Source organism: Oenanthe melanoleuca, chromosome 2, assembly GCF_029582105.1.
Source record: "Oenanthe melanoleuca isolate GR-GAL-2019-014 chromosome 2, OMel1.0, whole genome shotgun sequence".
Taxonomy (NCBI): Eukaryota; Metazoa; Chordata; class Aves; order Passeriformes; family Muscicapidae; genus Oenanthe; species Oenanthe melanoleuca.
This window is the reverse complement of record NC_079335.1, coordinates 106,679,056-106,702,557: the sequence shown is the minus strand read 5'-3', so window position 1 is coordinate 106,702,557 and position 23,502 is coordinate 106,679,056. Positions and strand designations below refer to the sequence as shown.

The following is a 23,502-nucleotide window of genomic DNA, read 5'->3' as shown; positions in this document are numbered from 1 at the left end:
TTCATGCGTAGGAAAAACCCAATAGCATTCACATTACACTTGTTTAAAGATTTCCAGATATAATTATCAGTTACTTTAACATCAACCCTAGCTATTGAATTTAACATTTTGTACTCATCCTTAAAGAGATTTTAAAAATTAGCAAAACTAAACAACAATGAAAAAATTCTAATAGAATTTGTCATTACATGAATCAAAACCCACTCATACGAATTCACTGCCCAATATTTTAAAACGTTATCTAAATAGAAGTACAGCTTGTTTAAACAGTGCTTATTTCCCACAGTATGTTCCACATGACATTCCAAATTATATTATGCAGTGTAATCACCTCTTCAACAAACAAGACACGCATTTGTATGTCTGATGCAAACTAATTACAGCAACTAATTTTGCAAAGATATGTGCATGTGCTGCATTGAATCCCTCTGGCTATTGCAGAGTTCTTCAGTGACTGCAGAGGTAAACATCTAAAATTCTTCACTCAGGAATCAGTACCTAAGTTTGTCATGGGTCTCTAAGACAGTTCATTTGCAAGAACTGTGGTGCCACAGAGAAATTCCTTTACTGACCTCTCTACATGTGGAAAGATTTAAAATCTAGCCCCTGAAATTCCAATCTCTGAAGAAAATTAGTAGCTAGAATTATCAGCAAAGAGCAGTTTGTCTGTGGCAGCAGATAGAAGGCTGGTATCTCTGAATAAAAAAAAAAGAGCTACAAATTCTTAAATTTGATTTAAAATTAAATTCTTTTTTTCTATATTATTACACATGATCTTCCTCCTGAGCTGTAATAATCCCTTTCAGGCACTATACTCAAATGGATTAAAAAAAAAGTGCGAATAGATTAGACAAAATTTTAGTAAAGAGAAGATAAGTTCTTCCTCTTGGTTTTTGGTGGGCTTTTAAAGAACAGGACACTTTTTCTTACTTGGCTGGACAAAGACCTCACGTAGGACAATTCTGATTTAAGCCAAAAATTAAATGAAAAAAATTTATGCCCACTGAATGCTCTGTTCTGACAGCCTGAATTTACCAAATTCATAACTACTATTACTTGAACCTTTCCCAAAGTCCACGAGGATTCCTGCAGATGGCATGCACAATAAATTTGATGTTCCAATATTTTTTAAAGGGCAGGCTTGATAAACAAAAAGAAAACCTTTTCGTAAGAATGAGGGGATGAGGGGCTTGACGTGTTGCACTGGTTAGGATGGCTAAGTAGCTTTTCATGTAGGTCTTCTACAGAATTGTTCTCTTCATGGCCTTGTGAACTGACAGACCTGTAGTTTCCAATTTACATTGCACATCTGGATGGAATGAACCAGGCTGAGGTCCAAGTCCACACACCTTTGCTGCAACAGTTCCAGCACCAGTGAGTTTAAAAAAAAACAGTCAGAGAGGTTCAGCAATGCCACCTGAAGGATGGCATCTTCAGAGATATCATCCTTTCCTTTCAATATGCTGTGGCTGTTTCTTTTACTATATGAAACCACATTTTAATTGCTTCACTGCTTACCTATTATTTCCCTTGCTAATTTCTCCTTTACTCTCTAATCCTATGACACACCAAAAGCTTTCTCTGTCAACAGCAAAACCCCCCATGATCCCTACCTTAGTATCAAAAAGATTAAATGATTTTATTTATGATAACTAACTAATTTCATGTGTATCTTATTTAAATGTTTTTCATGTCTAGTTTTTCTTATTTTTGATTACTTTCATCATGAAATAGTATGTGCTGTTACATATAGGCTGTGTCATGGCAGGCAGTTCTGGACACCTGGAAAATGAAAGGAATTGAAATGTTTGTTTTCCTCCTAAGGATTAAGCAGTAACACATCTGCTCTTAACTGAAGGCAAATCCAACAGTCTAATCTTAGTCCTGCATTAGTTTACCTAAATGAATTTAAGATTTCTGTCCAGACTTAACATTATATTAATCACGTATGAATGCTAAGGGGCATTTTGGACACAGTATCTCCAGTGTGATATGGAGAATTCTTAAAACAGTTTTAAGATTTTCATGAAACATCTCCAAAAGACCATTGTTGCTCTCAGAGGAGTGTTTCCTTTTGCCCCTTCCAAACTCTTCAGAAGCATGACAGATCCCAGAAGCACAAGCCACATCTGATGTTAAAATAGTTTTCTTATTATATGCTCTTTTCTTTTTTGGTTGGTATAATTGAGCCAGTATTTCTTTTGACTGGTGAAACTACTGCTCTTTTTCCATCTTTTTATACATTCATAGCTTTCAAATGCAATTTAAACAAAAAAGGGCTATCTTAGAGCATCACTACCAAGCTATATGAAACTCTTTCTCCTTGAAAGATAAAAAAGTTAGATATTATTATTCTATTACCAGGTATTTATCATTACCATTCATATTTAAAGGAAGAACTCAACTTCATTTTACACCTGAAAGTATCAATTAGCAGTTAACACATGGTATGATTTATCTGACTTCTCAAGAGAATTATTTAACTGCTCCCTTCACATTTATGAAGGGTCCAGCCTATCAAAGGTTCCCTGTATCTCTTACCTCAGATTCCTGAACAATAATTTCACAGCAGCATAAAGGGGTTCACTGGTGTGCAGCAGCAGCAGCTACACTTGTCTGTATAGGCATGTACATAGAAAAGAAGTGCAGGTGACCCAGCACAGCTCTTCCTGCTCTCCTAGCAACCTTCTGAGAACATCCCTAATAAAGGAGTAAGTTTTCATGCTGTGTTACTAAAATCCAGAGAATTTAGCTCTCATCCACAGAAGGAATCAAGCTCATAGTCCAAATTGTTACTGCAATCCATAAAAACATTTGCTGTATACCTCATAGGATGAATGCTTGGCTTACTCAAGTGCTGTGTTAATAACACTATATACTACAGTACACTATACTAGAGATAGATGGTATATACAGATGATGGTATAACCACTACAGTGCATTCTCTGACAGGTCATTTTATTAAGAAAAATACTAGAGAAAGCTGAAATTGGAGCTAGCTGGGTTTTTGTCACTAAATCTTTAGAACAGTCATAAAGGGTTTTGCAAACAATTAGTAGACTGCACTTATGTATATCCCCTATACTGACAATATAATGGGCAGTATAAACAAATACAAACTCAGAAATCTATTATCACAAAAGGCTTAATGTAGTCTTAAACAAGTGCTAAAAACTGATGCTTAAGTCACAACTCACATCTGTAGTTTAACTGGGCTTCAGGCTGTGTTAGCACCCACAGCAAAGAATGAAAGCTATTTGTGTATAAAAATGTGTTTAAACATAAAGTTATTAGAAATAAACTCCCCAGGTGTCATACATCACCTAACTCAGCTTCTTTGCTATTTTTGAAGCTAGACATAAAAATTGAACCCAAGAACTATATCCATTTCTGACCAGCCTTATTTTCTCTTAAAAAATAACCCAACCATACCACTCCTGTCCTAAACCTCCACATAACTCTATGAATGAGGCCCAAGGCACAGGACAGAGAACATGAAAGAACTGAAGGTATCACACTATTTCTGCAGGTCCTCAACTTGAGCAGAGTGCACCCAACCCAGGCATCAACAACCAGAAACACAGCACAGTAACACTGGGAAGTGTGATACAAAATAAGTAGGATGCAAATCACTACATACTTCTCTTAAAAAAAAACAAAAACAAACAAAAAAAACCCCACAAAATACCAAAACCAAACAAACAAAAAACAAAACAAAACAAAACAAAACAACAAAAAAAAAAAAACAAAAAAGAAAACCCACAAAAATAAGGAATCTCAAGACTTAAGTTAGTAGCTCAAGTGGAACACCATACTAAAGCAACTTGTATACTTCAGTTTAACTGAGATCTAGCATATAAACAGGCCAGTTCAGCATTTGACTTGCTGAGGAACTCCTATGGGCTACAAGATTTGCCAGAATTTCTGCGTTCACTACAAGTGATATACTCAAAGTCATCAATACTGAATATCCTAAGAAAATCAGGTGCCTTAAACTTAGAGCACTATCAAACATTATCAAACTATAACATCATGAATTATAATATACTATAACGGTCTCCACTATAAGGCATCTACTTAAAAAGAGTTAAGTCTTGTGCATCTCTCTTGAATGACAAAAGAAAGAACTTTTTGGTAATGTACTTGGGAGAGCAATCCAGAGCCATAACCTTTAGAAAGAGAAAGCTATTACAGATTGTAACTAGAGGCCCTGGGATCTTAGAAGATGCCCCAGGGAGAAACAGGTGTTTCTTGAGAGAGGGGATCTTGACAGGCCCAACAACGATCTTTACAAATGCTTACTTCTGCAATGTTACTCTTCTAACAGAAGTCTGTGCATTCCAGCACACTCCTAAAGTTTCTTAATTTTATCAGACCTCGCAATTGAGAAAGAAATCCACAGTAAAGTAAGCTTTTTTCATTATTTTCCAGTTAGCTAGAAACATTACTGATGTCAGTTATTCACTGCACACTTCAGTGTGCAATATCAAATGAAAGCTGATTCTAATTAAAACCAGAAATCCATCAATCCTAGTACTCTGCAATTTTATTCTGCTGAAAGCAAAACTTGAAAAATTTAAGTGCTTAATCTCTGTCTGTATACAGTGCTGATGCACAAAGTTTCCAAAAATACAACACACAAAATAAATATATGCTTTAAAGGTGCACTATGGTTTTAATGGTTACCAAGCAACACAGAGTGGGTACTGAACACAAATGCCTTCCCCCTGGAGGCACACAAAGAGGAAAGTGTTATGCAATATTTCACTCTGGAGCTCAAAGACAGATGGATTCAAATTCCCTAGACATTATTCCTACTTAATTACAGGCAGGTATTTAGTGGAATGAACAGTAATTACAACAGCTAATATCCCGTAATTCCTCTTCCCAACAGCAGATCCAAACAAATATAAAACAATATACTGGAAGTTATTAATGTCCATAAGCAAACAAGACTACATCCTGGAAGAAAGCCGTAAGGCAAGCTAAAAACACCACAGATGAGTGCAGCAAGACTAATAGAGAAAAAAAACCCCAGAAACCAAAGAGAACCAAATAGTATTGCTTTACCTGATTTTATAATTAAAGCCTTTGCTACTCTTTGCAGATATAGTTGAAAAAATAAAGGAAAAAATGAATGTAATGTAATTTATATGGCTCATGCAAGGAAAAAGCCACAGAATGGATCCACCAGCTCAAAGAACTGGAATGAAATGTTGCTTACTACATACTGCCTTTAATCTGCAAATAAGACTGGAAGTAATTTTTAGAAACCTATTTCTTAATAGGAATAATACCTACTGCTGTGTCTTTATCTCAAACAGCATTATTTATTATTAAATGTCATGAAAGTTTGAGTCTGCAGCACTTTGGTCAAGATCTTTTATGTACACTATTATCTTAAGCAAGGAGCTCTAAGGGAAGAAAAGCCTTATTTTTCCTGTGTATGTTCTTCTCCAAGCAGAGTGTGCAGTGTCTGATCAACAAGGGAAGAAAGATTTGAATGAGATCTTCATGGTGTACACAAGAACATACAGTATTAACACACATAGCTTAGTTTTTAAAAGCAATTTATATTACAGGTGTGTAAAAAAATATTTGTTTTCTTAACTCAAAATCAGAAATAAAAATTAGTTTATTGAGTCTAATTAGAATGAAAGTTATAATCTGGTAAAAACAGGTAGTGTATTCAGTCTCGTTGCTTCATAAGATGCTGCATCCTTACAGATAAAACATGAGAGATGTGTATCTGCATTTGCCACCAAGTGTGGATTTTAACAGCATGACTAAGACAACAAGATGCACAACCTGTTTCACCAATTAACTCTTGCTTAAGAGAACTATTAAGACCAAAGAATACAGTCCGGGCATCAAACATTTCTCAGTTTTTCAACTACATTATGTTGCTTGTATGTATACATTATAATTTAAAACTAACATCCTAAAATAAATTCTCACTTAATTAAATTTCAGACTGACATAGAGCAACCAGGTTCATGCCTCAGGATTAGAAAAGCATACTTTGAACATAGTTAAAAAAAGGTCACTCAGTCCAATAAACAGATGAAAAGCTGGCCAAACTACACTTAATTTTATGTAACTGATGTCACGCCCAGTAATTTTGCAGAAGTTGTCTTGAAAACTACTTTTCCCAGACATTTCTTAAACAATTTTCACTATATTGGAAGATAAATATGTAATGTATTCCCCAGACTTGGGCTGGACATTAAAATAAAACCAGTTTAGAGATACCTTGCCCAGGAAAAAAGACCTTGCTTGCAGTGAGAGAAACATCATTTTTCTATGGGCAAAACACCTATTTGAAAGCAAGGTTGCTGTACAAAAGGTCCAGCAGCTGTGGAATTCTGCTCCACAATTAAGAGACAAAAACTGGATGTCCACAGTAAAACAGAAGAAGATAATAAACTGTCTGAAAACATCTGAATTTGATGAACTCGTCAACTTTTCATGTCCTGGACCATTGAAACCCCTGCAATACTTCTGAGGATTTAAAACTGTCAGATATACAGCACATGCACACCAAACTCTTTACAGTCCTTCATAACAAAGACATTTGATACCCTGCACTCCATTCAGTCAGAAAGGAAACAACTTCCTCCAAGTAAGTGGTGTTTGCAGAATGCACTTAATTAGAAAGAAAAATCTTCTTTGAAAACTACCCCTAAAAAGCACTTTTCTTGCTTTGATTATTTACATTGTGTGAATTATTTACATCATAAGAACACTTATTAGACTCCTCATTGTTTCAAGACTGTCCGTGGAAAACTGAAATAATCTCCATGAAGTTCGAAATTAGATCTGTAGACTGCCACAGAAAATATCACTGGCACATTGATACTGATTTCAAAGATCAGATCTTTATTTTGAACTCCAGCTTTCTCTTCCTGTACCTCAACTGCTTCTTGGAAAGGTAACTGCTGCTGGGTACAGGAATGCTTTAAATAACCTCTAAAGCAGGACTTGCTGTCTATTTATCAATACAACACTTAAATAACATTCTGGAAATCTCACCACCATGTTACAGGCTCATGTTAGCATTCACAGGGGATGGACATAGCCTGGAAACATTCACCACAGGGTTCAGCAATCGTGCTGGTGCATCATAAGGTACATAGGTGCACATCTAAGAAGGAGCCATTTAGAGTGCCCACTGCTCCTGCTGACCACGCTCTTTCACAAAACTGATTCCACTGCCCTTTAATTCAACAGTACAAGATTTCTCAGAAGAAATGAAAATTGCATCCTACCAGTGTTTTGCATTTGTAAATTGCTTTATAGAGCTTAGGAGTCACTAATACCAAAACTAGCAAACATACCTTCACCAGACAATTGGTGTGACCCGGAACAGACCCATTTACATAAATAATGTCATGTTTTGTATTGATCCTCCACACCTAAGAGACAGAAAAAAGTCCAACATTGAGTCCTGTTTAGAGATTATTCCCAGTTTTACAAACAGAAGTCCAGCAAAGCCCAAACTGAGTGATACTGTGATACTCTGGGGAAGAAAAATGTTCTGCACAGGCCTAAACTTGCAACAAAATTCACTCACATGCCAATGTGGATGCAAAGCTTCCTATAGAAAGAGGCTGAAACAGTTTTAAAGGGCTGGTGACCAAAGCAGCTCTTTGTTCAGTGTAACACCAACCAAAGCTCCTAGGTTTCTTTTCCCTCCAACAGCAGCATGTTGAAAAACATGAAAAACATCACAGGTGACAAAATAAAACAAATGTCCTCATGAACATGCTCCTGTGACCATATGTTAATTTCTTAACTCAATCAGGTGCTCAACTGAACACACACATTTTCTGCTACAAAAGAATTAGTTGCAGTAAACTGAGAACAACAGCAGCATTTTTTGGCAAACTAGAGGTCAATATGCTTTTTGTGCAAACTGCAGAGGTTGCCTTCAGAGACAGAGTAGCTTTAACAGCTCAGGAGCTGCTGTAGCTATGCACAAATCAGAATTGGGACAGAAACTATAACTTCCTTTTTGCACATGGAAGTGAAAGGCCATGATCAAGTTAGAGGTTCAAACAACTCAGATTTGGGCTGGGTATGAACAATGGAATAGGCATGGAGACATTAAATGAAGTCATCAAAAGACTGACTGTTTTCCCCCTTCAAAGGCAAAGTCATGAGACATAGTGAAAAACACACTGGATGTGGGAGTATTACCCGAAATCCCAGTTCCCAGACTACCACAAACACAAAGAATGTTCAGATAAGGTATTTGTAGCCCAGAAGAGAAGTGGAGAGAACTCATTTGCTGCTCTGGTCTTTCCAGCTAGCTTACTTCAAGATGCTGCTGTATGAATTCAGGCAGAAATGACAGGACACCACTGCTTGGCAATGCCACCACCTTATACACACACTGGTATTCCCAGTACTCACCTTTAAGCCAAAAGATGTCCTGTAGATGTTACCCATTTTACCAGGCATTTTCTTTCCACGATAAACTTTGCCAGCTTTCTAGGTTAAAAACAAGGCCAAAATCACCATGTTAACTGAAAGAGGTACATTTACAAACTCAAGAGGTGCACCACAGAAAATATGCTGGTATTTCCAAAGCTGAAAATATTTAATAAAAAAATCTAATCCTGATAAGCAGTTTAAATTCCTCCTGCCAGAGGTTAGATTTTACTCTACACGTGTTCTGAAATACTTGACCATAATAACAAAATTTTTATATACATATATACACACACATACATCCTGTAGCTTCTCTCCTTCCCTAATCAAAGTTTTTACACTGATGTAAATCAGATCTTTTTTAATGTGTGTATTCTTGAGAATGGAATTTTTAATTCTATTCCCCAGGATTCCTTAGTTTCTGTACTCCATTTTTGATTGGCTGGGCATAAACTGGACAACAAAGGTAGGGGAAAAATGACAGGAATAAAATGAAATAATTTTCAATTCTACACTGTTATCAAGGGATTTGTATCCTGCACCTCTCTGCTGTTCATAAATCATGTTTCTTGGGGTTTTTCTTAATTCTTGTGAAAATCATGATTTCAGGAAATTAGTTGCAATGCAATTCTAGGGAAAGGATTCCCTACTGAGCAGTCCTGGATTACAAAAATGTCTGAGATGACCAACCATTGATTGGAAAGTACCATCAAGGCATTGTTTTTCCCCAGTTGTATCCTTTCACCTTGTTTCCTTCCCATCATACCTATTTCCAATACCATTTTTCATTCTATATACTTTATGAAATTACATGTAGCATTACTGCTTAGAAAATTCTAATTTAAAGAAAAGTAAAGAGGGGTTATTTTTTAATGATGAATAGCATCTGCTAAAATAGTGTTAAGTGTTCAAATAATTACATTCTTCAGTGAAAACAAGTGCCAGGTGTAGAATTCTTTTCCCAGCTGAAACTGAGGACTATAAATCAGTAACACATGCTTTTACATTCTCAATTACTCAAACTTCATTGACTGTTGCCATTTTGCTTTTACTTTTCTCTTGAGCATTATTAATCCTTTTTTACATTTAATTTCTCTAAGAAATTTACAGACAGTTCATGTTCAGTACTATGACTCAGTTGATCCTAATTAGTCTGCAAAAAAAAATTCCTCTTAGTTCAGTCTAAATATTGTACAGCCTTTATAAGACAAAGTCTAAAATTAACCTGCTCAATGAGCTTCTATACTAATATTATTTATAGTTTGAAATGTAAAATATGATTCTGTACTCTGCTTAGAAATGCACAGAAGCTTACACACTTCTGGGAATAATTCCCTACAAAATTACGGGGATCAGTTCATTAAGCAGCTACACATGCCAGGCAAGATGATAAAAGGAACCAGGGTTCCAAAGAACAGCATTATATTTGCAGGATAAAATAACAGGCAAATCCTTTCCAATCTATAAATGCTGTGATAAAAGCTTCTTAGAACTCTCTTTGAAGTGTTAAGACTACTCCTCTCACTATATTACAAAATATGCCAATTAGCTCAGTTAAAATACGTGCATTTACCAGAAGTACAGACTGCTCATAAATCGAGGCCTAAGAGAACAGCACTGCTCCTTACACAGGTTTCTGAACTTCCTTTGCTGCTGGGATTCCCTGCAAGCACAGGGTAAATGTGGCAGCTAGCTATTTTACATTTGTTCAGTTTTAGTAAGCTGTTCTAAAAGCACTGAAGAATGTTCTAATGGGAAATGAGAATCCTCACATTGGTAGATATTGCTCCAGGTCGTCTGTGAGTTTTTGTCTGGCCATGGCTTGCAGGTTGACCTTGAAATCCCCACCTTTTCATGACACCTTGAAATCCTTTACCAATTCTGAAAAAAATAATTAAGAAACAAACATGGGTTAGTCAGATATAAGGTTTCTGGCAATAACCAACAATTTCAGTCAGGCTCATGATTTTTGTACCACTAACCTCACCTGAGGGAAGAACATACTTAAATAAAATATGTATTTTAAACCATAAACATATTTTAGCACAATGCTTAAAGATTGTTTTACAGAATAAGAAGCACTAAAAGACTAACATAAAATATTCCTTGATTGTCCTCAATAAAAGTTACCATAATGAATCTGTCACCAAGTGTGCACTAGAACAAACAAACAAATGAACAGAAACTCAGTCAAAACCCCAAATAATATCATATACCACAACTTAATGTCAGGCCTAAGCATCAACACATGAAAGAGATGGCTACTCAGAAATAACATCATTTTCCATACTACAGCAAACTCATCTCTTGAGAGCAGCTTTGTGTAGAGTGACATGTAATTCTCTTAATCCATACTCATCCAACAACTAAGTTCTAAAACACAATACCAAATACAATATATTTTCAGAGTCCATGTCCTTCATCTTTGAGCCATATGACAGCATTATTGGCTTTGGAATTCTCTATTTACTGCAGGGACAGACTCAATAGGAAAAATCACCTTACCACTGTACAAAGGAAAAGCTGAATAAAATGTGTGTTAAAATGGCATTGTCTGTGTGCAAAAGGAGAAGTCTGACCACAGTGTTTATGGCTGCACTGATTATTAAATTTAACTAGAAATTCTCATCAGTTTGTCAGACATGGTGCTACTAAGAAGGCAAAAGGTTAAGGCACCTGCAGGAGGGATGCCCTGGGTTGCCTGGGATCAGGAACACAAGACAGGAATCCAAAAGATGCAAGGCTTTGTAACACCACTTTATGATAGAATCAGCTTATTTTAAAAGCCTGCAGGAGTAAACAGCAATAGTAATAAAAAATGGTTTGAAAAGTACACTTTAAGAGAGGCTAAGTACTTGTGTTTTTCTGGTTTCATATTGCTAGGGAGCAGTAAATATGAAATACAGAAACTATGCTATAGGAACACCCACCTCTGTTCTGCAAAATATTTTTTGCTTTCAAACTACCTATTACTGGCCATGGTTTCCAAGCAGATTACTTCTGGCATCTCTAGCTGGAAGATGGACTTAGCAGTCTCCAAAACCAACTGCAAATGGGCTGCAGCTGTGCAGTCAGAGAGAGCAGATAAATTCTCTCCTTAAACGATAGGGCATGATAAATTCTTCAGCTGCAGAAATGCCCTTGCAATTCAGAGAAAACCACACAACCATAGAAAGCTACCATTTCAAAAGTAAACACAATTTTCAAACTTAGCCAAGAATAAACCTGTCATGAAACAACTTCAACATTTCATTCAGCTTACTCATTTTTCAACATGAACAATTTAGAGTATTGTCCATTGTGCTTCAAAAATTTTAAAACATAAATACTTAATACACACAGGAGATGTATTTTGAAAAAAAGAGTTTAGTACATCAAATATTACAAGATATCTTAAAAAAAGGTCACAAGATAGAGTTGCTAGTGTTACATGATCCATGCAATAGAGAATGCTCAGCTGCTTCTTGGTCCTTCCAATTACACACCCATTTTTTGTGAACAAAGACTCAAGATTTTACAATACCAAAGTCTTAGGAAATGTATAGAAAATGTGATCAGACTAATAAAAGAGCACTCTGGTAAACCTGAAGTTCTCTTGCATCTGTTGACCTCGAATATGAAAACAAATCTTCAGCCTCTGAAATATTCTGCCTAAAGTCAAGGAAAGATATTGCAATGCAGAAATTAAGAGTATTTTATAACATACAAAGCTTTACTATCTATCAAGGCTTTTTCATCATACAGTTCAATAATGTTTCAGATTAGTTTCATTTTTTATTTGTAAAAATCACTCAATTACCTACAAGAACACTTTACCTTATGACTTTCTGACATAAATTTCCTATTCAATATGACATAATAATTAAATAAGAAGCAGCTATAGGTTTTTAACATTTTGGAGATTTTACTTTACAAAAGAATAAACTATGTGTCACATTTTTTAAACACATGTCAAGAAGACAAACAATTACACAGTGTATATTTCTCATTTGACTCATGCTCTGTCTGAAGTAAAGCTGGAAGCAGAATAAGAACAGAATAAGATTATCTAGACTGAATGTAAAGTTTAAACTAGAGTAAGGACCTACTAACACCTGTTTTATAATAAAATTTAGAACTGGTCAACTAGGCAGTTAGTAGCTCAGTCAATACACCTCAGGCATTCTAAAGAACAGTGTTTTTCCAGCCTAAGTTGATGTGAATAAGATCTGTTTTCTGACAAGTGGTGGACTTCTTTACTATATGCAAAAAATATATGATGAGTAAACTTTCCATGACCCACAATTTACCTGTATTTCTAATGCAAAGATTTTACATTCTTCAAATTTTATGCAATGCAACATGTTTTTGAAAGCAATATTTGTCTTATATAAACAAGGAAGAGAACTTAAGATACATACTGTTCAAGACATACCATGGAAAATTAGAGAAGCATTCATACAGTGTACAATTTTCTTAAACATTTTTTATTCTGACAAAGATAATTAATATTATATAAGACTATATTCCTGCTGATTTCTGAACAGACACCAGGTGTCAGCTATTAATATCCCTCATTTAATTTCAAATTGTTTAATTGCCCCCTTTGCCCTTAAAAATTACTAGGTGTGAATACATTCAGCAAGTATCACCAATAAAAGAAAAGTAATTATTGAAACTCAACCTAAGCCAGCTGAGATTTTCAAAAAACATTAAAGTTGTCAAAGCAGGATGTCAATCCAGTACTATTTTTTAACCTAACAGAATAAATAACTAGAATCCACTCAGAAAGAATTGAGTTTGTACAGTATCTGAAATATGATAACCAAGAACCTACACTGAAGGAGAATGTTAGACATCCTACTTATCCTGTTGTGATATCATGCTAAAACATCTTAGACCTGTTGTCTTGGTTTGAATCAAGGACTGTATATTTTTAATGTTCTAACAGTAACATTGGACACCATATCTGAACACAAAACCCCACATACATGAGACTTACAAAACTAGATTTGAAATGTAGAATGTCCCTGTTCTTCAATAGATGTGATTTAGTGACTTAGTTTACTTGGCTTCACTGAATGAAGTATTACCTGATTCCCAGAAAGTAATCACAGGGAGCAATAATGATACGAAACACTAAGACACGTAAGAGTTAAATAAAAGGAATATAATCTTTCTGTAGAGTTAAAAAATAAGAGCTTAATTATAGTTTTTGTGGTTTCACCTGCAGGAAAGCAGGTGTTGAGGTCAACCACCTAATTCTGTACAAACCCTCATTTTCCAGGTTTGATACAATTAAAATGCCAGTACATAATGAGAGAATTTTCATTTAGAAGCTACTGGAATAAAGCACTCTAATTAAGCAACAATTTATTTTGCTATTAACTCTTCAAACATAGTTAATTTAAAAGAGCATTATTTCAATGCTGCAAGGAAAAAGTATTCCAGCTACTTACTCAAATAACTTTGGGCAAATGGATAATTCAGATTCAGGCTCAGATTACACTGTTAATCAAACAGAATTTAAATAAACCATAAACACTCCAGACTCACCACTTAATTCTAGACCATTTCCAACAAAACTGGTGTTGGCCTTTTCTTGGGACTGACAACATTTCTGATGTTCCTCACCACCCTCACAGTAAAGAATTTCTTCCTAATATCTAATCTAAACCTACTCCCACTTAGAAGCTGTTTGTCCTGTCACCACATGCTTTTGTAAATAGTCTTTCTCCATCTTTCTTACTGGCTCCCTTTGGGTACTGGAAGGCTGAAACTAGGTCATCCTGAAGCCTTCTCCAGGCTGAACAATCCCAATTCCCTTAGACTTTCCTCATAAGGGAGATGCTCCATCCCTAGAGGGGACCACAGAGCTGCAGCCTGTGAGAGAAGTGTTTCAGGATGGTTTTGTGCATTTTAGCTCCAAGCTTAGCAGGGCTAAACACAAGGATTGAGCTTTTAAATTGCTGAAAATAAGTACTAAGGAAAATTTTTCTGCACTGTAGAAGACTGACAGTATGCAGACACACTGCCTACTCTGCTCTAAAAGCCACTCATACAATGCTAAACAATTATGAGATTTCAAATGAAAACAAAGTGCATACATAAATCTTTAACTGAACACTCTCATTCCTGTGAAAGTGTTTTTCTTTACAGAGGTATAAATGAATTAAAACATTTCAACAGACTTTGACAAAAACATTCATAGGGAAGATTAAAAGAAGACAGCCATAAAAAAAACCCCCTAATTTTGGTATACAAATGAAGAGGCTAACCCAAGACTTCTGAAATGAAGTTTGAAGTTTTCTTATTTATAAGGAGCATATTTTTAATTTACATCTTGGCGAAAGGAAGCACACAAAAGGATATCTTGCTCATCTGAACAATTAAAAGTTGGTTAAAGATTAAAATATCCTTTATATTCCACTATATTATCTCCTCATTTGGGTGACATTAGTTTCTTTCTTTCCTTTTTAAAGCACTTATTACAATTAATCATGCTATTATCAACAGCACTACTATTTTCATCCACATGATTTCTAACATTGTACTCTCTGGTGTTTCCTTCAATTAAAGCAAAATTACTGTCAAAAATGTAAAGTACATGTTCATGTAAATATATTTCTAAAAACTTTATTTGATAGCACATTTTTAGGAATTACTGTTTTTCAAGTCCATTATGGTTTCAATCAGAAAGATCCAGTCCTCCCTACAAGTCCTTCCCCACACTGGATGGGACTTTGCTGGATGAAATTGCATGGAAAAAAGTAAAAGAATAGAAGAAAAACTGAAGTGTAATAACATAACTTAATTCTTGCCCAAGAGCTAAGGGAGCATGATAAATGAAGCACTTCAAAGAAGCAGAAATCAGAATGTGACAAGCCAAGAAAAAGGTCAAAATTCCAGAAAGACTGGAATGATTAGAGAATCACACTGACAGAAAACTCACTTCACCTTTCTCTTTGGTCAAAGAACATTACCTTCACCTTTACAGAAGGATTACAAGAAATATGATACCAGATCAGCAGTACAAACACACAGCTGATTTCTGAAATTGAATCATACAAGTATCTAGACAAAACACATTAGAAATACTAAACTACAATCTAAGACAGATTCACTGAACAGGACCAAGAACTCTGTCTATTTTTAGCTTGCTAGTATTTTCAAATACTAAAAGCAAGATATAAATCAATACTCTGTGACTGTTCACCAGTATCTTCTACACTGCTAAAAAAATCCCTTTCCTAGTTCTTGGAAAAACTCCTAGAAAAACAAAGCTTTTCTGTATTAACAAAGACTGACACAATCTCCATTAAATGTCTGTATTCCTAATGATCATGTGCTTTGTTTTGCAAACAAGCTATGGTCTCTTACAGGAAGATCACTGAATGCAATTTAGAAGCAGAATGAATAGTAAGCCGATCTAAGTATTGCACAAGAAAGTCTGATTTGGAAAAAATACTAATTCCAGTCAATTCCTTAAACTGTTTTTCTCAATAGAGTGCCTTCACAAATGTAGTGAGGTGTAGTTCTGTTAGTATTGCATACTCAGCTCTGTTGATATGGCTGGTTTCCCCACATATACAAAATCCTGTAAATAGTATTGGACTTTTATAGGTATTACACCCTACATGTGAGACAGTTGTAGCTGAATACTATCTCCATTGCAGAGAAAATAAAACATGTCATGGCAAATATTATTTTGCATCACGACACTGAAATATGCAGGAGTTCTCTTGTAGATGCACTACAAGAGCCAGGACCAGTCTTTGCCACAAGATGCCAGCTTTTCATTTGAACATCCCTCTATTACTTGAGCTCTAATTTGGCATTTGCAGTGGTCTGAGAGGAGATTATTCCTCCCACATTAAAGTAAAAGATCTTTAGCCACTGCTGGCAATGACATGAGCAGGAATATGAGGGAAAACAAAAAAAAAATTAAAAATTGGCAGCTCTCTTATACTGCCAAATGTATTAGCTATCTTTTTGCTATCCTTTCAGTCCACATCTGCCTTCCCACCTCTTCACCAAATTAAAATTAAGCAGTCATTTTGGGAACCAATGCCTTTCAGCATTTATTCTCTATTTTTACATACCACAGATACTGAATTAAAAATCTCTTTGCCCATGATAATTATGGGTATGTGAGAGACAACACAGGCAGAATCTCAGCCTTAGCAGTATTAATAGCCTACCTGCCTTGCTCAAAATCAAGAGTAAGCCTCATCAGGAAATAGAATTCGATATTTTTGACCCAATGAGTGAATAGACATCAATTTCCTGTCACTACTATTGCAATTATATTTCGGCTTTTGTGAGCCATGGGTTCAAGCCAAAATAGAGAGGAAACAAACCAAAATCAGCTTGTCTCTTTGAGAGAGATTTAAGACATGGTAAATCCTCAGGCACCTACGTTTTTGCAGTAACATCCACAAACTGCCCGGGGCGGAAGTGAGCAGCATACAGAGGAGTACCTGCAGAAGAAGAGCAGAGATCATGTTCAGCTTAGTGCTGAAATCCTCAAACTACCACCCACTCATTATCCACCAGGTAGGTTACAGTCGCAAGAAGGGAAACAGAACTTGTTATTTACATCTCATTTGCTCTTCTTTATGAACCTCACTGACTGAAATAGATGCTACGTATTTACTATTTAAGCACACTTCTTATGGTATAACCGAATTTCAGGTGAGGAAGGGTCAAGGAATTACTCAGATACATTGCCCTTCATACACTGCCAAAGCCCAAAGTGCCTAATTAGTTAAGACTCATAATACATATGTTTAGCAAGAAAATAGACTATGCTGCACTTAGAACTACTAACTCCACAAGGTGGAGGGCTTTTTAAAAAAATGTCAAATCAAGAAACCAAACAAACCATAAAAATCCCCCATTTACTATAAAAGTGGGATTAGAAAAAAAAATGCAACACTTCCTCTATTAAGACAAAATCTTAACCAAAGTCTGTGGCAAAAGTACAGCTTCCTCCACTGGGGAACTGTCTATACTCTAACCTTTAGCAGAAACAGTGCTACTGTAGGTCAGTGACATCACTCACCTCACTGTAATGACACCAATTCCCTAAGTATTTGCAGCATCAAAATATTAGTTTTAGATTTGTCTTGTCTTCAGTGATTTTTTAAATCCAAGTGCAAATATTCTTTCATCAGCAGCTTAAAAAACCCACCAAAGCAAAACTGGTAATTTAGTTCCCTAAAAATGAACTTTAATCTGAAGATCTATGTGGCTGCATATTTCAGTTTGCAGTCAGTTATACATCCATTAAAAAAATGAAATTTTAATTGCTCCATGTTTTTTCAATTGCTTTCATGCTTTCTCAGATCTGTTGGAATGAAAACTGAAATTATGTAAACCTCTTATAAGTCTCAAGAATAAAAACTTTCATACTATTTCATTTATATTTACATAATCCACACATTTGGATAACTGCCAACTGACATAAAATCATGCACATAAAATATGTTATGTACAAAACCGACACACTGCAAAAGTAGTTTATCAAAAACTTGCAATTCTGCTTTATCTCAAGCTATTGCTTCCATTTATCAGCTTAGGCTTCCTCTTCATGTCAGATTTGATTTTTATCAGTTACAGCACTGTCTTAAAAAGATCTTGCAAAAAGCTTCACTAATGGTACTGAAGATGCAATATATTAGAATTTCCTATCTTAAAAAATTCTTCAGAAAATACCTGCAACTGCCAAAAACCACAAAATAAATGCAATCTAAATATACTACCTAATAAATCCTCAGGAACTTAAAACATTTTATTTGGTCTCCAAACTTCCTACACTGTTTTTTAGTGAGAATGTTTTTCATAAACATGTTTTAGTGTGTTTTACTTTGCAAGCTGTCAGAAATAGCAGCCATTGTCCTACTTTTGACTGCAGCAAGAAGCAAAACTCCAACTGCTATTTCAGGGTCCTGAGAAACATTACCACAAAATTCTGTGTCCCTCTCATAAGGATCTTCCTGTAACTGTATTCATATTTATGCCCAATAAGTGAGTCAAGGTTACAGACATCTACTTCTTAACTCAATGTTTAGATTAGTAAATTTAGACTGGATTTATTTTCTCATAGATGGAAACATAGTATCCTGGAAAAAGCAAAAATCCTACATCTCATCAACTAAAAAGTAAAACCCATCTTCTAATTTTCCCTATGAAAAAGGTTTGCTTGTGCTTAATGACAAAGAATTCAGCAATTTCTATAAAAAACAACACTGAAATACACATCATAACTTCATTTAGATCTGCAAGTGGCAGATGCTAAATGACTATGCACATAATACTCAGTAGATCAAAAAGATTACCTGGCTTAATTATGGCATCATCTGTTACATTAAATGTTGTAACTTTCTGCTTCCGTGGCACTCCGGCTTCTTTAAAAATTTCATGTGCAGACTCTGGTTTCTGTAACAAAAAGCAGCCATAAAAAAGAAGTCATCTTAAAATATCCAAGAATCAACCCAGCACAGAAAACAATTACAGGCCATCAACACCACCCAGAGAAACAGATACATTACACTAGAATTTCATCCTGAGGCTTGCATTTTATCTCTACATAAAGTTTATTTAAAAACTCCTGTGTCTGCCTTTTGTTTTCTGCCAAGTAGTTACCCTACAGCTACCTAATATAAACAAGAGATATATGAAGATATTGAAGATCAGAAAAGGGAACCCAATCACTTAGAATGTAGATGACAGATGCTACTTTTTTTCATGGCTTACAAGGAGTTTTGTAGCAATTTAGAAGTAGGTTCTTTCTTTCAAAGCTTCTGATGACTTAGTTCCACACTCTGATAAATGTAATTTATTTAACTAACAAAACCATAGAAACAAATTCTTGTCTTGCAGAAAATTCTAGAAAGGCTTAAAAGAAGAATTTTGAGTCTCTGGGCAAAAAAAGAAAAACAAGTTTATGATCCATGCATTTTTAAGATATAGCAAGCACATCGGCGTTCAAACCACTGACTTACAAAAGCAGGGATTTTCTTTTGAGATTAATCTGACAAATTTAAAAGTACTTAAAATTATTCTCAGCTGTTTTAAACAGGACCTCACAGAACAGCAGACTGCTGAGAGGAAACCAAGCAACAAACAGTGATGCATGAAAATTGTGGCTGCAGGAAAAAAAAAAAAGCAATGCAGCTGATTCTCTTTCAAATGATTTCTGGTAGAAAGCAATTTAAGCACCTAACAATACTGTCACACTTGGATAATCTCATCTCTGAGGTCTGCTTCTCAAAACTCCTGTGCAGTTCTCTCTCAAAAATTATTTTAAAAGAAAGTAATGTGGACAACTTTAAAAATGTTACTTAATGTATTTGAAAACACAGTTCCAAAAATCTGCAAGTTGCCCTTTCTTTTGTTTTCAAACATTTTTTGAAAGTGTTAGAGGAAGTTTTATAAAGAATGAAAAAGCAAGATGATGAGGATCTCTGATTTAGAAAAAAACTAGAAATTTTAATTTATTAATCTCTCTTTGAGAGTGAAGTGTTTCTTTAGAGGTTTGTTATCTTGAGATCACAGTATAAAATACTTCAAATATGTTTAAAAAACCAGAATCAACTACATATGAAGGGAAGCATGGTGAAGTCAAAGGGTAAAATTCACTTACATCTCAGGAGTTCTACTCTAGGCTGTAGCCTTGCACTGTTCTACTGTAACAACATCTCCTCTTCAAACAGCCAAGTCAGAGAGATGTATTTTTACAAAACACTGCTGTCTTTACAAACTCTTCCTAAAAAGCAATATTAAAGAGGGGAACACTGAATGAATTCTCAGTTGTTCCTTACTTTTAGAAACACCAACAATATCTTCCAGTATTACAGGAAAATGATCAATACACCCTCACTTACAGGAAACATGTAAAATATTTTTGACAAAAAATGTTTGCGCACTGATAGAACTGTACTTTTGAACATAATTTTGCATTAAAAAAACATGAAAAATCTGTTCACTTATAACAGAGTGCCATACATCAAGCTAAAAAAGAAAAATGAATCTTGCTAAAAATGCAATACCCCTTATCAGTTTTAAAGTGATTTGACACTCCAAAGAAATACAAAAATTTCTTTGTTAGAAAAATTACTGAAGGAATCTTTTGATTGAATTCATTAAAAATCAGTAGCTGTGAGGAATCTGAGGAAGACAGATGTTCCTATGAGGAATTAACAAAAGAAATTGCTTATGCTTATACAAGACAGTACCATTCACCTTGCTTTTAATTCTCACTTCTGACACTTTAGAGAGAAAAGAAACACATAAAAAGGCTGACAAACTTAGGAAAAGAGTGATCCAAACTTGCAGCTAAACTACGAAATAAATCACTTGTTAGTACCTTACAAATAAAACTGCTCAGAATCAGCATGCCAACTTCTTCATTAGGAATTAGCTAGTTTATACAATGATGATGCCAAAAATAATAATAGAGCTCAGTATAAATAATAATAATAATAACAACAACAACAACAACACACAGTTCAGTCTCAGGCCAGGACCTCACCAAAAATTGTTCAAAGGATATTTAATTAATTTCTTTATTGAAATTAATCGAAGTTAAACCAAATTAATAGAAGCTAAATTGAAAGCTATGCCCAAAGAAAATCTCTGACATAACTCACACTACTAAAAAGTCCTTGAGTTGACTTTTTAGGTAGTTCTGCCTTGAAGAAATTTTCATAGGAGCAGTTCAAAAAGAAGTTTTCTTTATACCTTCATATTTCTGGCATGTTTTTACTCTGACAACATACTGGATTTACTGGTAACATAATCTTCAGGAAAAGAACAACTCTAAGGAGTCTAATGGGCAAAATACAACTTGAAAATTATTATTCCCATGACTCTTGCATGTCTTAGATGAAAGTAACAGGAAAGAAAAAACCACAGCTGTCATTTTTCCAAGAAAAATGTCATACCTGGAAAGTGGAAATGGACTGAAGTGACACCTGAAAAGCAGAAGCTGTGATAGCCAAACATGGCATAAAGCAACTGAATAAAAGAATGGGACCTTGAAGTATAATCCTGATCAAAATTAATAGAATATACTAAAAAAGCCAACAGATCTATCAAATGCAAAAAGGTCCTTCTTCTCTTACCTTCACTAAAGCAGAAACAAATACACAGATTAATTTTGAGGCCCTGGGACAACCATCTGTTTGAAAAATAGAAATCTGGGTCCTCGAAAAGCCAACAGAGTTAATCTGCTTAGTAGTCATGAGCCCTGAGATTTTTTTACTTGCCTATATCAGACAAATGAGTGTCAGGATATTGCAAGAATTGAAAAATTATATTTTACAGAAATAATGCATCACAGAAACTGCAATCCTTTGAGGGAAAGATTTGTTCTTGCTTGATCTATAATTCATCCTGGGGAATGACAGGTCTGCCAGACAACCTCAGCCACTAGAGATATCTGGGAATTCCACATCAAGCAACTGGGATGTCTAATCAAGTGAGTGGCTTTCATATGGTTGTTGATGAGTTATAATCATTAAGCTATCTTCTTGAAAAGATAAGTCTTAAAGTTACCAGCAGAACTATAGACAAATTAAACAATGTTGACTGACAAAAAGACAGTACAGAAGAGTAAGCTAGAGCACTAAGCTATAAACAGCTGATGAACCTGAGTAAGTTTACAACAGGCCCCTGAAGTGTATCTTGCAGTCCTCATCTCAACTGTTATCTCCAAAGACATGAAGAACACACATTTCTCCACTGATAGTGGCCCTTCAAACCCTTTTGCCAGCATGGGACACTGCACATCAAAGCAAATTCCTAAACCCACAGCATTCCTAGAGGATTAAGAGGCAAAACTTTCAAAAAGTTCTTCTTGCTTTTCTCTTAACCAAGAATTTACACTACCTTTAGGAAACAGCAAAGGTGAATGTGAAAAAAGATCAATTACAAAGCAGGCTTGTCTGCCAATAAATCTTTCAGAGAAGTCTACTTATGCTACTTTTGTATTGTAATCACAACAGAAACAACTATTCCAACAGTGAGACCCAAAGTGCTTCACTTACAGAAAAAGGAGATACATTTTTGCCTCCAACAAGCAGCTTAGCTGTTTTTCCACCTGACTCTTCCTTTGAAACATATCTTAAAACATGGCAATCTTGAACCTAGAGAAAAGAGAAAGTGTTTGTCTGAGCATAAGCAGATGTGTATACTTTAAGACAACAAAACACTAAAGTCAGTCTCTGTTTTCATAACAGAAGATACAGCCTACAATTAAGACAGTGTGTTACATTTTTACCAGTGACATTGCTTTTCCAATGAACTGAAGGCTTATTTTGTCAAAAAATAATAGTAGAATGCAAACGAATTTCATAAATGCTCTAGAAACAATCACCTTTTTCACACAAGATTTGCAAAATTCTATTGTAAGCATGCAAAGCACACAGTAAGAGCCCCCATTTTAGATTCCTGCTCCTTTGCCCTGTAAACCTGATGGCCTTCACAACAGTGGCTCCTTTTATGACAGCAGCCAGTCAGCAAAAGGCTTCATCACAAGAGCAGCTGCTGGAGAATATGAAGAAGTGGCTTCAAAGCTACAAAGGCTCAGAAACCAAGGTGAAACTAATGCCAACATGCCTGCAGGTGGAAAAATAAAAGAAGTAAGTGGGATAGCTAACCCCAGCTTTGTTGCATCACCAAGGTAACACCACTCACAGCTCTGCAGCATTTGAATAGCTGAGGCAGCAGGGCAGACCACTCCTAGAAAGTTTGGATATAAAAAGAATGGGCATGGTGTACTATACAGGAGTGAAAGAAATCTTTAGTTTCTTTCAGGACTTCCTACTCTTTACAAGCCCTAAGTGTCACTTTTCCTTGAAACAGCTGGCTTACAATCCGAATACAGTGTACAAGATTAAATTATGGTTTATTTCACCTTAAGTAGTGTGACAGGACGTTTTTCTCCTGATTTGGTCCATATTGGCATCATTCCCAGTTTTACTGCAACAACACCAACTCTGATGGAATCTGTAGATCAAAACAGAACATGGATGCACTTAAAAATTGAATGAGTTCATCTAATAATCTAAAAAGTCCCACTAACGC

The 23,502-nt window shown here is 35.3% G+C and overlaps 1 protein-coding gene across 1 annotated transcript in view; it reads right to left on the bottom strand.

Annotated features, from left to right (window-relative positions):
* MRPL3 (mitochondrial ribosomal protein L3) overlaps window positions 1-23,502 on the bottom strand; it is a 29,127-nt gene that overhangs the window by 2,804 nt on the left and 2,821 nt on the right. The window contains exons 3-9 of the mRNA XM_056484648.1: window positions 23,333-23,424; window positions 22,464-22,562; window positions 18,753-18,852; window positions 16,832-16,892; window positions 10,206-10,314; window positions 8,416-8,493; window positions 7,338-7,415 (exon numbers count right to left, since the gene is read on the bottom strand). Of these exons, the coding sequence (XP_056340623.1) occupies window positions 7,338-7,415; window positions 8,416-8,493; window positions 10,206-10,314; window positions 16,832-16,892; window positions 18,753-18,852; window positions 22,464-22,562; window positions 23,333-23,424 (617 nt within the window). The remainder of the gene's footprint in view (window positions 1-7,337; window positions 7,416-8,415; window positions 8,494-10,205; window positions 10,315-16,831; window positions 16,893-18,752; window positions 18,853-22,463; window positions 22,563-23,332; window positions 23,425-23,502) is intronic.